The sequence below is a fragment of the Astyanax mexicanus genome, chromosome 22 (genome assembly GCF_023375975.1).
Source record: "Astyanax mexicanus isolate ESR-SI-001 chromosome 22, AstMex3_surface, whole genome shotgun sequence".
Taxonomy (NCBI): Eukaryota; Metazoa; Chordata; class Actinopteri; order Characiformes; family Acestrorhamphidae; genus Astyanax; species Astyanax mexicanus.
This window is the reverse complement of record NC_064429.1, coordinates 15,566,482-15,578,666: the sequence shown is the minus strand read 5'-3', so window position 1 is coordinate 15,578,666 and position 12,185 is coordinate 15,566,482. Positions and strand designations below refer to the sequence as shown.

At 38.5% G+C, this 12,185-nt stretch overlaps 1 protein-coding gene across 2 annotated transcripts; it reads right to left on the bottom strand.

Annotated features, from left to right (window-relative positions):
• Window positions 1-2,662: 2,662 nt before the first annotated feature.
• fsta (follistatin a) lies at window positions 2,663-11,027 on the bottom strand. 2 transcript variants are annotated; one of them, XM_022664911.2, is made up of 6 exons: window positions 10,809-11,027; window positions 8,862-9,053; window positions 7,822-8,040; window positions 7,212-7,436; window positions 5,768-5,998; window positions 2,663-3,669 (listed from the first exon to the last, which is right to left on the bottom strand). In XM_022664911.2, exons 1-6 carry the CDS (start codon window positions 10,894-10,896, stop codon window positions 3,581-3,583), a joined length of 1,044 nt encoding a protein of 347 aa, XP_022520632.1. In that variant the 5' UTR covers window positions 10,897-11,027; the 3' UTR covers window positions 2,663-3,580. The 2 variants fall into 2 exon arrangements, with proteins under 2 accessions (XP_022520632.1, XP_022520633.1); XM_022664912.2 differs by having other exon boundaries at window positions 3,516-3,986.
• Between the last annotated feature and the right edge of the window lie 1,158 nt (window positions 11,028-12,185).

Genomic DNA, 12,185 nt, shown 5'->3' with positions numbered 1-12,185 from the left:
AATTTATATTTAGATTCTTCAAAGCAGCACCCTTTTCTTAGATAGAGACAGCTTTGCACATCTTGGCTGGATTTTCTCAGTCAAATTTTATGAGGTAGAGTCATCTGGAATTCAGGCTTTCAGTTAACAGCTGTGCTGAACTCATCAAGATTTACGAACTTGAATTTCTTGTTCTCTTAATGTTTTTGAGAGCAGCAGTTGTAAAGTTGTGAAGAGGTAGAGTTACAGGTATACAGTGAATAGCTCTATTAGAGTGCTGCTCTAATCCATATTATGGCAAGATTATGGTATGATGAAACTGGCACTCATCAGGTCCACCCCAGGAAAGAGTTAGCTCTATTGCACAGGATAAATTCATCAGTTTCCAGCCTCAGAAATCACAAGTTAACAGAGCACCCCAGATAAGAGCACCAAAATGCTTCATATAGTATTTTAGTTAGTTTAAGTTACATAATTCCTTATGTGTTTCCTTTAGGGTTGGAAAACAACTAAAAAACATTGAATGAGGAGGTGTGTCCAAACTTAAACAAACCAGAATATGTTTTATACTTTAGATTCTGCTAAGTAGCTACAGTTATCTTTGAGGACAGATCTGCACACTCTTGGTATTTTAATCTCAGTGTCTTCATAGAGAGGTAGAGTCACCTGGAATAGTTTTCTCAGCATCTTGTAGGAGTTCCTGGAGGTGCTGAACAATAGTTGCTGTATTTCCTTTACGCTGTGAAGCTCCAGCTCATCCCAAATCGCCATCTCAGTGTCTTGCAAGTGTATCTTATGGTGTGCAACAACATTGGGTTGTATAATTGCATGCCATTTCAAAATTAAACACCTTTTTTTTTATTGGGTACATGGCGGGGCTACATGTGTTTTTTCATTTTCATTCTTGTTGAAAATGGTATGGCTATTCCTGGACATGGATGTTTTTTTTTTTTTAAAGGCAGAATATGTTGCGCTAAGATCTCAATGTACTTTTCAGCTGTAATGTTGTCATAATGGAGGAATGACTGGAGATCCTCTGTCCATCTTTGCTCTTCCGTCTCTCTTCAGCAAATTATGATTGCGATTAATTTTACCTAATTATTAGTCTTAAAGGAGAACTTTTGCTGTAGTAAAACATCATAAAAAGTACTTGACTTTGATGAATAGCACACCTCTGTTCTCCCACAGCATTCCAAGATCCAGAAATTTTATTCCTATAAGCGAGCTTCAGCTCTGAGCGCCGCCATTACTCCTGGAGCTGTTGCTGAAGCAGAGCTGAAGCTTACATTATGGGATGTAAACAGTGTTTTTTAATAAGCTTCTTGTGCACTTTTTAAGTTTTTAATGCCTCGTTTTAAATGTCAGGGCTCTCCAGATTCTAGCAAGGAGGTGTGGAGCTACTTTGAGCTGGATAACAGTGGAAAAAGTGATTTATCGGGAAAATTACGCCCCTTGTCACCCAGTCTGAAGGCTGTTTGGACAAACTGTTAAAATTCTGGATCTCGGAACGCTGTGGGAGAACGGAGGTGTGCTATTCATCAAAGGTAAGTACTTTTTGTCATGCTTTACTGCACAAGAAGTCAATTTTACACCAGAGTTCTTCTTTAAATTGCCCCTCTCAAGTTTTTTGGAATGTGTTGCAGACCTGAAATAAAGCCATGGATGTTTTGAGATCATACTGTCTGAAATCAAACCAAAGTCAACATAAATGTAAGAAATATGTTTTTTTTTTTTTTTTTTTTGCATTTTACATGCAGTAGATTCTCACTGTCTCTACAGCAGTGATTTTACTCTGCAACAGTAACATTGACAGAAACTGACCAAATATGGGCTTTTGTTTTGTTGTTGATTAATGCACAGTGCTAAATTGTGCAATTCAGGATTATTATTTTGCAGTTTTTGTAGTGTAGTTTACTGCGATGGATTGGCAGCCTGTCCAGGGTGTATCCTGCCTTCCCCCCCGATGCAGGCTGGGATAGGCTCCAGCCCCCCCACAACTCTTAGTGAGTAGTGTAGTTTAGTTGGTAACCTCACTGCTTTCCTAAGTCCACCATATCTATGTTTAAAATACTTGGATGAGACTCCTTATGATGCAGTCATTTCTGTGACATTATTCCAATGTACATATTCAGATTATTCAGATTATCCATCCCAGAAGACTCCCAGACCAGGAAAGACTCTTCTAGACATGATTAAGGCTTCTGTTTCACACAGTAATGTTTTAAGCTGCATTTGTGTTAATATAACTCTGTATTGTAGAGTTTGAAAACAGTGGTTTGCCATTATTGGTGTGAATACTGTAAGAAAACCCACAACAGCTAAAAAGAAAAGTCCAAAAACAAGCTAGGATGACAGTAGATGTATTTCCTTTTTTATTTTATTGTTTCACTCTTCATATCTGTACAAATACCATCAAACTTTGTATATACATATGACATTTACATTAAAAAAATACAAAACTATATATTTATAACTGAATCTTGTATTCATCTTGTGATGTCTGAAAATAAAAAATTGCATTTCGAAAGCAATGCAAAGAAAGCAAAGAAAACGAGAACGCTTGATATAACGATACTCGATCCTGTATCACGTGATCTTGGAGAAAGCAGTACGGAGCAGAAACAAAAGAGCATTGGCAAAACAAAAAGAAATAAAAATAGCATAGACATGTTAATGGCACGTGTTCTTTTTTTTTTTTTTGACAATCAAGTATCACCCATAGTTGATTTCTGCTCTACAGCTGAGTACATGAAACTGCTGAAACAGTGAACAACGGCAAAAGCTGAAATAAACATCTCAAATAAACAAATCAGTATAATTATAATAATAATAATAATAATAATAATAATAATAATAAAAAAACTTTCTGTGTTGAGAAATGGCTCATGTTCAGAGATTAGCATTAGCATGCTGCGCTGTACAGCGAAAACGTCGAAGAACCATTGAGAAAATCCCTTTGGTCAGTTACAGTGAAGAATAAACAGAAACCAGAGATAGGTTATGTACATTTTAAAGAGTGATAGATTTTTTTTTTTTCTCCCCCAATAAATAAACACACAGGCAAACATGCAGTTTTAAGTGTGAAATAATAAAACATCTGTGATATAGAATGGACAGCGATAAGCAGATTTATACAGCTCAGGGAATGCAATTTACAGCTTGCCGAAGACTTACACTTTACATGGTAGCGTCTTATTACTCTTCTTCCTTTATTTTTTTTTTTTTATCTTTTCATTCATTTTTTTTCTTTTACCTCACAATAAATAACACTGCTTCTCTTTGGACAAATATACTTCTTCTTCATAATAATAATAATAAAAAAAGACAAAAAAAAAAACAAGTGAACACAAAAAATAACATGATAGAGACAGAGAGTAAGTCAGACATCGTAAATGTATAAATTATAAAACGAAACGAGGAAAAAAAAACACTGTATAAATAAACATCTATCAGACTGAACTATATGTATACTTCCTTTTTTTTTCTTTGAAAAATAAATTAGCATACACATTTGTACAGTGTGGACATGTTTCCTCCCCCCCCCCCCCCCCCCCCCACAGGACTGTTTCCACTGGGATTTTGTTGGGGTTTTGTTGGCAGTTTATCCGTCCAGTATTGGCGATAAATGGATATAAGCCATGTAGTCCTGGTCTTCTTCATCATCGTCCTCCTCCTGGTCCTCCGTGATGGCTATATGGGAGAATACATGGTAGCTGTTGTATGAATAAAGACCACAACAGCGCAGAAGCTAAGTGATTGTTTGTCTTAGTCTCTTTTTTTGTTTTCTTTCTTTCTTTCCTTTTCTTTCCTCAGCCTTCTTTCTGTGAATGCCACAATCTAGCTTTGTGTTTTAGACAGATTTGGCAGCGGCAATGCACTCTGTCCCCTCCACCCCACCCCACCCCACCCCAATTATGCAACAAGCTTTACATAATCAAGAAAGTCAGTACTGTGACAAGAGAGGGTGATCGGAGGGTTCAATGGCTCAGGTCTAATTTCGCAGATTCCTGAAAGAGGACAAAAAAAAAAGTGCTCGTGTGTTTTAGGATCGGCTCTTTTTTTTTTTTTTTTTTTTAACTGATTTCCATCTAAAAATCCATTATTTTCTCACAAACAGTTTCTTTCAGTTGCTGCTACTTGGCTAGGACGGCGGCGTCCCGTGTCCTAAGCTGACCTTAGCAGAGCGGTCATAAGAGATGGCAGTTTTATTTTTTTGAGGTATATTCTTCTACAGAAACGTTTAAATCGGGAAAATTAGAATTATAAACAAAAAAATGCACAGAGTTGGAGAGATCGCAACGGAAAGAAATGGCCAGTCCCTTATTATCCATATGCAATAACGCTAACGAGATAAGACATATATTTATATTTATATATATATAACACATTCACAGCAAACCTGCAAAACTTTAGGAGCTCTAGTAGCAGTAAATATCTCTTTATTATCTCTTGTCCTGAAAAATCCTGTAAAATGCTAGTTTTAGTCTAATTCTAGTTTCATTCCATGAGGTGATTATAAAGTTGGTCCCTTGGAAGAACTGTTATTAAATGTTATTTGCATTGTTATTATTATATAATAATATTATTAAGGGATCCAAGCACCTAGTGCAGGAGCCTCCCTCATTAATATTAATATTATTATTAGCATTATACGAGTATTAGTATACGAGTATTACTTCATTATTAATGCTACTGTAGTGTAATGTAGAGGGCCCTATGATTAGAACTAAGGTACGAAGGTCAAGCTAATTATTATTATTATTAGTATTATTATTATTTCCAGATTTGTTTGCCATTTAAACTGGAACTACAACTAAAATTAGAACTGGAATGTAGTTAGTGGCATTTTTAGCCATATTTGTATTCGTATGAACAGGTAGGTTTTTTTTTTTCTTCTTTTTTTTTTTAGTTTATATAATACATAACCTATTATACATAACTGGCACCAATGTTACAATCACCTTAGATGCTAATGTTTTCTGACTCTGATTCTCACACAGATTGGCAGTTGGAGTTATGCAGAGTTGTCGTGGAGACGTAGTGCATTTTTTTTTGGATTAAAATGATTGAGTACAGCCGAAGCGAACAAAACAATTAATACAAACCATACAATTTTTTTTCCAAAAGAATAAAAAATGACATGATTATCACGATTCTCATGAAATTAGCAATGTGAACATGGGATTTACAAGCTGTAGTGATGTGATGATGATAATATACCGTATGTCTCAAGCTTGATATTGATTAAACACGACAAAAATTAGTGAAACACAAAAAAAGAAGGCAGCCTGCTTCGGGTAAAATGACAAAATGACGAATATTCTCAACTAGGATTCAAATAAAAAAAAATTAGGCGTGTTCAAAGTGTTTGGAGCTGCTGCTTGTTAGTTAAATGCAGAATAATGCATAAATTAGTATGTTGAAAAAGTATGAAAAGTAATGAGCCAAAAAAATCCATTAAAAGTCCTTATTTTTGTAGTGTGTTTACATGAGAGTTATCTATTCACACAGCTTGTCTCTTCCTGGTCAACTGAACTGTGTATTTAATTTGTGTTTTCCCAAAACATTTCCCAAATCACTTTGTATGAAGAAAGAAAGAGCGGGAGAGCGAGAGCGAGCGAGGGAAGATGCAGGGGTGGTGTGTACTGGTGGTGGAGTTTGGGTGGAGGTTTGGTAGGGGTTGGGGTGGTGGTGGTAGCGGTAGCACTGGATTGTCTTTTTGTTATTTGTTTTGTTTTTCTTTCTCTCTTTTCTTTCTTTTTTTTTCCTGTAGCTAGGTGTTACTTACAGTTGCAAGATCCTGAATGCTTGACCTCCAGGAGAACCCCCAGAGAGCATGCGGCCTGCTTCATGGCGCACACGCTGGGGTACGAGGTGTTATCGCTGGCGCACACCGCCTCGTCCGAGCGGCTTTCGGGACATGTCTCCTCGCACAGGGCGCAGCGGCCCCGGCCCATCCGGACGTCCCACAGACACTTCTTCCCCGCGCTGCACTGGATGTCGTCGCAGGATTTGGCTTCTGCAGGGAAATGGAAGAAAAGACAAGACAAGACAAGAAAATTATCGATCTTGAAGGAAATTGAAGAGCGTTTAAAAAAAAAAAAGGTCAAAGAGGACAAAAGGACACCTTTTTTAAAATTTTCCCCTCTGAATTAATCAGTATCGTGTCCCATGGCTTTTGCCATGTGCCACAAAAGCTAAAGACTGCTGCATTCTGCATCTGTGGGATATGTCATTACCACCCACTGCACTGTCCACTCTGGGTGGTAATGCTTTCCATGGTACACATGTGACACTTGACTTCTGATTGTGGATGGTTAATAAATGTCTTCAAACTTTGAAAATGGAAATGTTAGGAATGTCCGACCCATCCATCTGGCACCCACTTTTTTTTAGACCACGCTCAAACTCAAAACATGTAGTGTTTAACTTCACTCACAAGATAACACCTAACAAAATATATGTATAATATGTATAATATATATATATATATCTGAAAACAGAGGTAATAACAATTCATGATCAATTTACAGTTCACAAAATGCTCTCTTACTTTTTGATTTTACTTTTTGATCGAGTTTTAAGATTCAGAAAGCCCTTTAAATCTTTTTTTTTAATCTTTATAGTATTATACAATATAACTAAACATTACTACTATACAAATTCTAAGAAAATACATCTGAATTCATAACTAATAATGAGTGTATCAAAAAAGCAAGAGCAAGAGCAAGATGCTTTTATCCCCTTCAAACCATGCGGCATCCTGTAGACCCATTTATTCTACCTATTATTATTTTGATATTTACTATAAGTTTCCTAGTAGTAACACAATAATAACAATAATAACAACCCTACTTTTCGTCAGATTACAGCGCCTGGGAGGTAGAAGTTTGGAAGGCAAGTTCCACTCAGTTTGTAATAAGAGAGAGACCAGGGCTGCCAACATCAGGAAGCAATTAGACACCCACGTCTTTGCTTTGCAAATAATAATTGCAAACACGATTGTCATGAGAGTATGAAAGGTCAGAATTTGTTTGGAATGTTGGCATGGTTGCATATGCACATAAACTGCTAGCTGAAAAATAAGCCACTAAAGCCCACCTCCCCGCTCGCCCCCGTCCAGCGCTTTGAAAGTCTGTGTACAAGAACCTTCCTGAACTTCGTCTACCCTCTAAACTTCATGCTCAACTGGGATCAACAAATGCAACGTTGTTTTCCCGTTTGCCACTCACTGATGCATTTTCCCTCGTAGGCCACGCCGATGGATCGGCCCAGCAAGCACGTGGCCCTTCTCAGATGGCAGGCGCTGGCGTAGACGATGCCGTCGTTGCCGCAGAGGTACTGGTCCGGCGACGTGACCTCGGGGCAGATGCGGTTGCACGTCACGCAGTAGGCGTTGTTTGTCTGGTCCACGACGCACGTCGAGCTGCCCGGGCAAAGCACATCGCGGCATGTCTCTGCGTAAAAAAAACCAAAGGCAAACACTTAGAGCTTCTGTTTCGCTATCACTTTACCCCCTGCATGCAGCGTGCCAATTACCAATTGCTTGTTACGCCGCTGACTGACTGCCTTGACAGTAGTTGTCCCCAAGCGTAGCATCTCAGATTTCAGCTTTAGTTGGAATTAAAGGCTTGTTGGGTAATTATTTTGTTTTTCCAGAATTCCAGAAAGAAGTTGGATCTTTTAAAACATATATGATTTTACCCATCTTAAGACATTCCATTCCATAAATGCCATCAATACTTTAATTAGTACTGTAAAGATTTCAGAAACTACCTTTGGTTCATGTTGGTTCATGGTTATGTAATTCAAAATAACTCATGAGTTCCATACTCTACTTACTTTTGCATTTGCCCTGGTATTGCACCTCTAGATCTGGGTGCCCTTTGCACTTGGACTTCAGCAGGGCGCACTCGTCCCGGTACGTCTTTCCATCGGATCCGCACACGGGACCCTTCCAGGTGATGTTGGAGCAGTCTGGGGCGCAGACGCAGCGCGGCTTGCTCCTCCGGTTCATCTTGCACTTCTTCCCGGGACCGCAGTCCACGTTGTCACACGTCTCTAAAAAATGACCACAGGTGGTCGAAAAGGGGTCAAAATGAGACATGACGTGAGAAATTTTGGATTTTTTGCACAGAAAGATTCCTCTGTTTAGACAATTAACCCAAACTAAGCACAGTGTTAAACTCATCTAACAGAAACAACTGGACAATCTTTGATCAACGTTGGGCTAATCGACAAAAAAATCTGCTTTAGTTCTGCTTTCTGCTTTAGTTCCCCCAAGCGTAGTGTCTCAGATTTCAGCTTTAATGTGAATTAAAGACTTGTTGAGCAATTTTGTTTTCATTATTTCTGGTTCAACGTTTAACCTGTCTAATAGAAATAACAGGACAATATTTGATCAAATTTGGGCTAATTGAACAATCCTGCTTTGTGAAATACCCCTCTAAAGAGCTAAAGATGTGAGTGACGTCTAAAAGTCTAAAAGGTCTAAAAGGTCTAAAACTCCTAAAAAGTCTAAAATTGACTTTATGAAGCACAGTGCCGTTGTAGCAAAATCCGTCTTTGTAATCCGTCTTTATCTTTAATAGTATTAATTTTTAGTCATTGTGATATTTTAGTATCGCAATACATATCGCCCAGCCCTACCTGACATATTGACACACTGAGATAACACCCTACTCTATTCTACTCGAGCTTCTGTTCAACTTCTTTTTAATAATACAACACGACCCAAACTGTCGGGACCTGATCCAAGGTCAGTGTTACTACGCCGAGACGCAGTCAGCGCTTCAGGATCCTAACTCGACTCTTGCTCTTGGCTGACCTATTCTTAAACCTGATCTGCTGGGAGCTCGAGAGCGGGTCCCTGCCAAGCCAACCTTTGCAGGGTATGCAGTTGGGCGCTCCTCCGTTGAAGATGGTCCACCTGAACAGGGTGCTGTTGGGCACGTCTTCTTCGGTCCAGAATGTCCCGAGCCGTCCACTCCTGCAGCATTCTTCCCTGCTCATCCCAGGCATGTAGAGAACCTGGCATCTCCCGTTCTTGCCTTGCTGGAGCCAGCAGTTACCAGCTGGGAAGCCAAAAAAGACAGGACAGGGGGGAAAGGAGGAGGGGGGTGGAGGGGAAAAAGCAGAAAAAACAGAAAGCCAGTCGCATTAAAGTCTGAAGCCAATGACCCAGACACAACACGTGCAGCCTGTATTAGCTGGAAGCTGCCCCGCTCCCCCTCCCCCTTTCTATTTTGTCTGATTTCTCAGTAATGCGACTGTTTTACACTTGCATGCCTGAACCCAGACAAACTCAACGGGGCTGTCCCTTCTCTCCAGCACTTTTCTCTCTCTCCCGTCGTTCGTTTTTTATCTCTTTTTTCCTTTTCTCTCTTTTTTTTTTTTTTTTTTGGACGGAGGCACTGCCAGACTGACAGCCTCGTACCTATTTAAACAATGTGCAGTCTAGACTCCACTTCCTCAGGCTCTCCCACCACTCTCACCAGACTGACTGTTCAGACTAGACCATTACAGCACGGCTGGCTCTTTCTCTTTTTCTTTTTTTTTTTCCTTTTTCTTATTCTCCCTGTTTTTTATCTCCTTTTTATTTTTCAATTTGAGAAATTCAATATTCTAAATTCAATATGCAGGACTGACACAATTTGTATGTATTGTAATCAGCTCAAAATAATAATTTATCTGCTGAGGTCATGCCAGTGGAGAATTATTATTATTATTATTTTTTTTCATTTCATATCTCTAGTTTTATTGCTTTATTGTATTTATTAAATATTATGATAAAATTGAGAATTGTGTTGCAAGCATGTGACAAACCCATTATAACCTATAATACTTATTATAATAAGCCTTCAGTCGATTTCACTAGATTTGACAAACTTTTCTGCTTTAAAAATCATAATTATAAATTAATCAAATAACCACAATCCAAAATCAAACATCTAAAATTACATCTTAGCTTTAGATTTACAGCAGTCTCTTGTGTAAAAAAAATGTGTGTGGTCAATAATAGCTTGCATTGACATGAGGAGCCAGACGAAATACTAATAATCTGAACTAATAATAACAATAATTGAATAACATTCAAATTCAAAAAGCAAAACAAAATGAACAAGTCTGATATATTTTTGGTTTCTCATTATACATAATAAGAATAACGGTACACAATTTAGAGTAAAGAATAAAGAATAAAACGAACATTTAAAAAAGACAAGAAAAAAATAAAGATTTATGCTAGACTTATATTTTTTCATGCAGCTCCAGTCTCCACATTTCCACCACTCTGACTGACACCTTTGACTCGTTTACGTTTTACATCTCACATCTCAAGCAAAAATAAAAAAATCTAAAATATTCTCCCCCTTAACTCATCTCCACATCTCTAAATTTAGACACTATAGATATAGGTGTGCACCTATACACACACAATATACATACATACATAAACACACACACACACACACACACCTGTCTGCCTCACTGTCAGAATAGCACTGAAGAAGGCTGAAGAAGCAGACACTGCACTGAAAACCACCAAAAAAACATCAACCTCTAAATGAAAGACACAGACTTTTAACTTTTCAACCCCCTCATCATCACTCCATTCCATTACATCTAAGGCTTCTAGTCCTCGATCTCCTTTCCAACCAACTAATCAACCAACCAACCAACTGACCAACTAATCAACCAACCCTCCAGCCTTCTCTCAGCTCTACTGCAGCCAGAACAGCCAGTTGAAAGACAGAGCTGTAGACAGAGCAGCAGCAGCTGAGTACTACAGCAGACACAGCAGTGTTGGAGGGACAGCAGCCCAAACTCACCTTGCACTTTGTGGTCTGCAGTGAAATGCCAGAGCCAGAGGAGGAAGAGCAGGATCCGGAGCTGAAGGACTGGTAGCATCCTTAGCATGGTCAAGGCAAAGTGGAGCAGGGTATGAAGGAGCAGCAGCAGCAACAGCAACAGCAGAGCAAAAGTAAATCTGCTTAGAGGAGGCAGAGCTGAATGAATGCTTGTCTGCTTGTGTGCCACCTCTTTTTAAGTGTATTTAAGTCTAAGGGCCGACTGGCTGGAGTGGGCGGGCTCTTCACTCAGTGGGGGTGGGGAGAAGGGAGGGGTTTGGGTTTGGGTTTTTTCTTTTCTTTTTTTTTTGGTGTAAGTTTTTTTTTTCTTCTTCTCTTACTTCTTCTCCAGTTCTAATCAGGTGACATCTAGGATACTTGTAACTTTCTCCAGACTTTATACTGTCAGAAAAAAAAAAAAAAACCAGATACTGTACAGGTACAAAAAAAAAGACAAAAAGTACAAACTGTGAAAGATCTGTGCTCTGAAAAGGAACAGCATGATCTCTCAGGTCCTACTGAATGTCAGGTCTCCTTAAATTTAGGGGAAAACAACTGCAAACAGAACAGAATTCTAGTACTAAGTGTGTCCTTTAACTATATTTATGGTTTTGGAGTAAATCAACACTTACAGCAGTAAGTGTTAAATTCTGACACTTGAAGTGTTAAGTGTTGTTGATTTAACACAAACTGGCACAAAACGGTGAACCTTTCCAGTGACAGTTTTGTACCATTATCTTTAATTATTCATTAATCCAGGCTGGAGTAAAGGCTAATTACTCAGAAGCATGAATTAGGATCCCCTATGATCAGTAAAACAAGTAAATAAGATAATATCAATTAATAAAGAAAAGAAAAGAAAAGGTGATGGTTTAGTCTGGTTTAGCTCTTCACTGTTCACTCTTCACTCCTTCACTGATGTATGGAAGAAGGAAAAAAGTAGGTTAGGTTAGTGGTGAGCAGAGCTTAAGTCTAGGCGTCTGACTGGATGCAGAAATCTGTGCAGGACACCAAAACATTTTTAACAATCAGATCACTAGTCGAGAGCCAGACTTGGACGACCTAGTTTCCTATTTGGTAATAAGGTTTCAAAGTTTAGCCCCGGGGTGGCAATTTGGGAATGTGGGGAGCGTGGACTGAAGCAACAAGAGGAGCATAAAAAAATACAAAAAAATCAAAAAAAGAATTAGGAAAAAATCCATAGTAATGAGAAACAAATGTACAAAAATATCATTGGTTATTTAAATGTGTTTTTTCCCCCTACTTTCCTACTTTAAAGGAACACATTTGGACCTAAATGATAGTGTTGCGCCTTCAAAGGTTAATTTGCTTCCTTTCTTTGTCATTTTTGGTGATAAA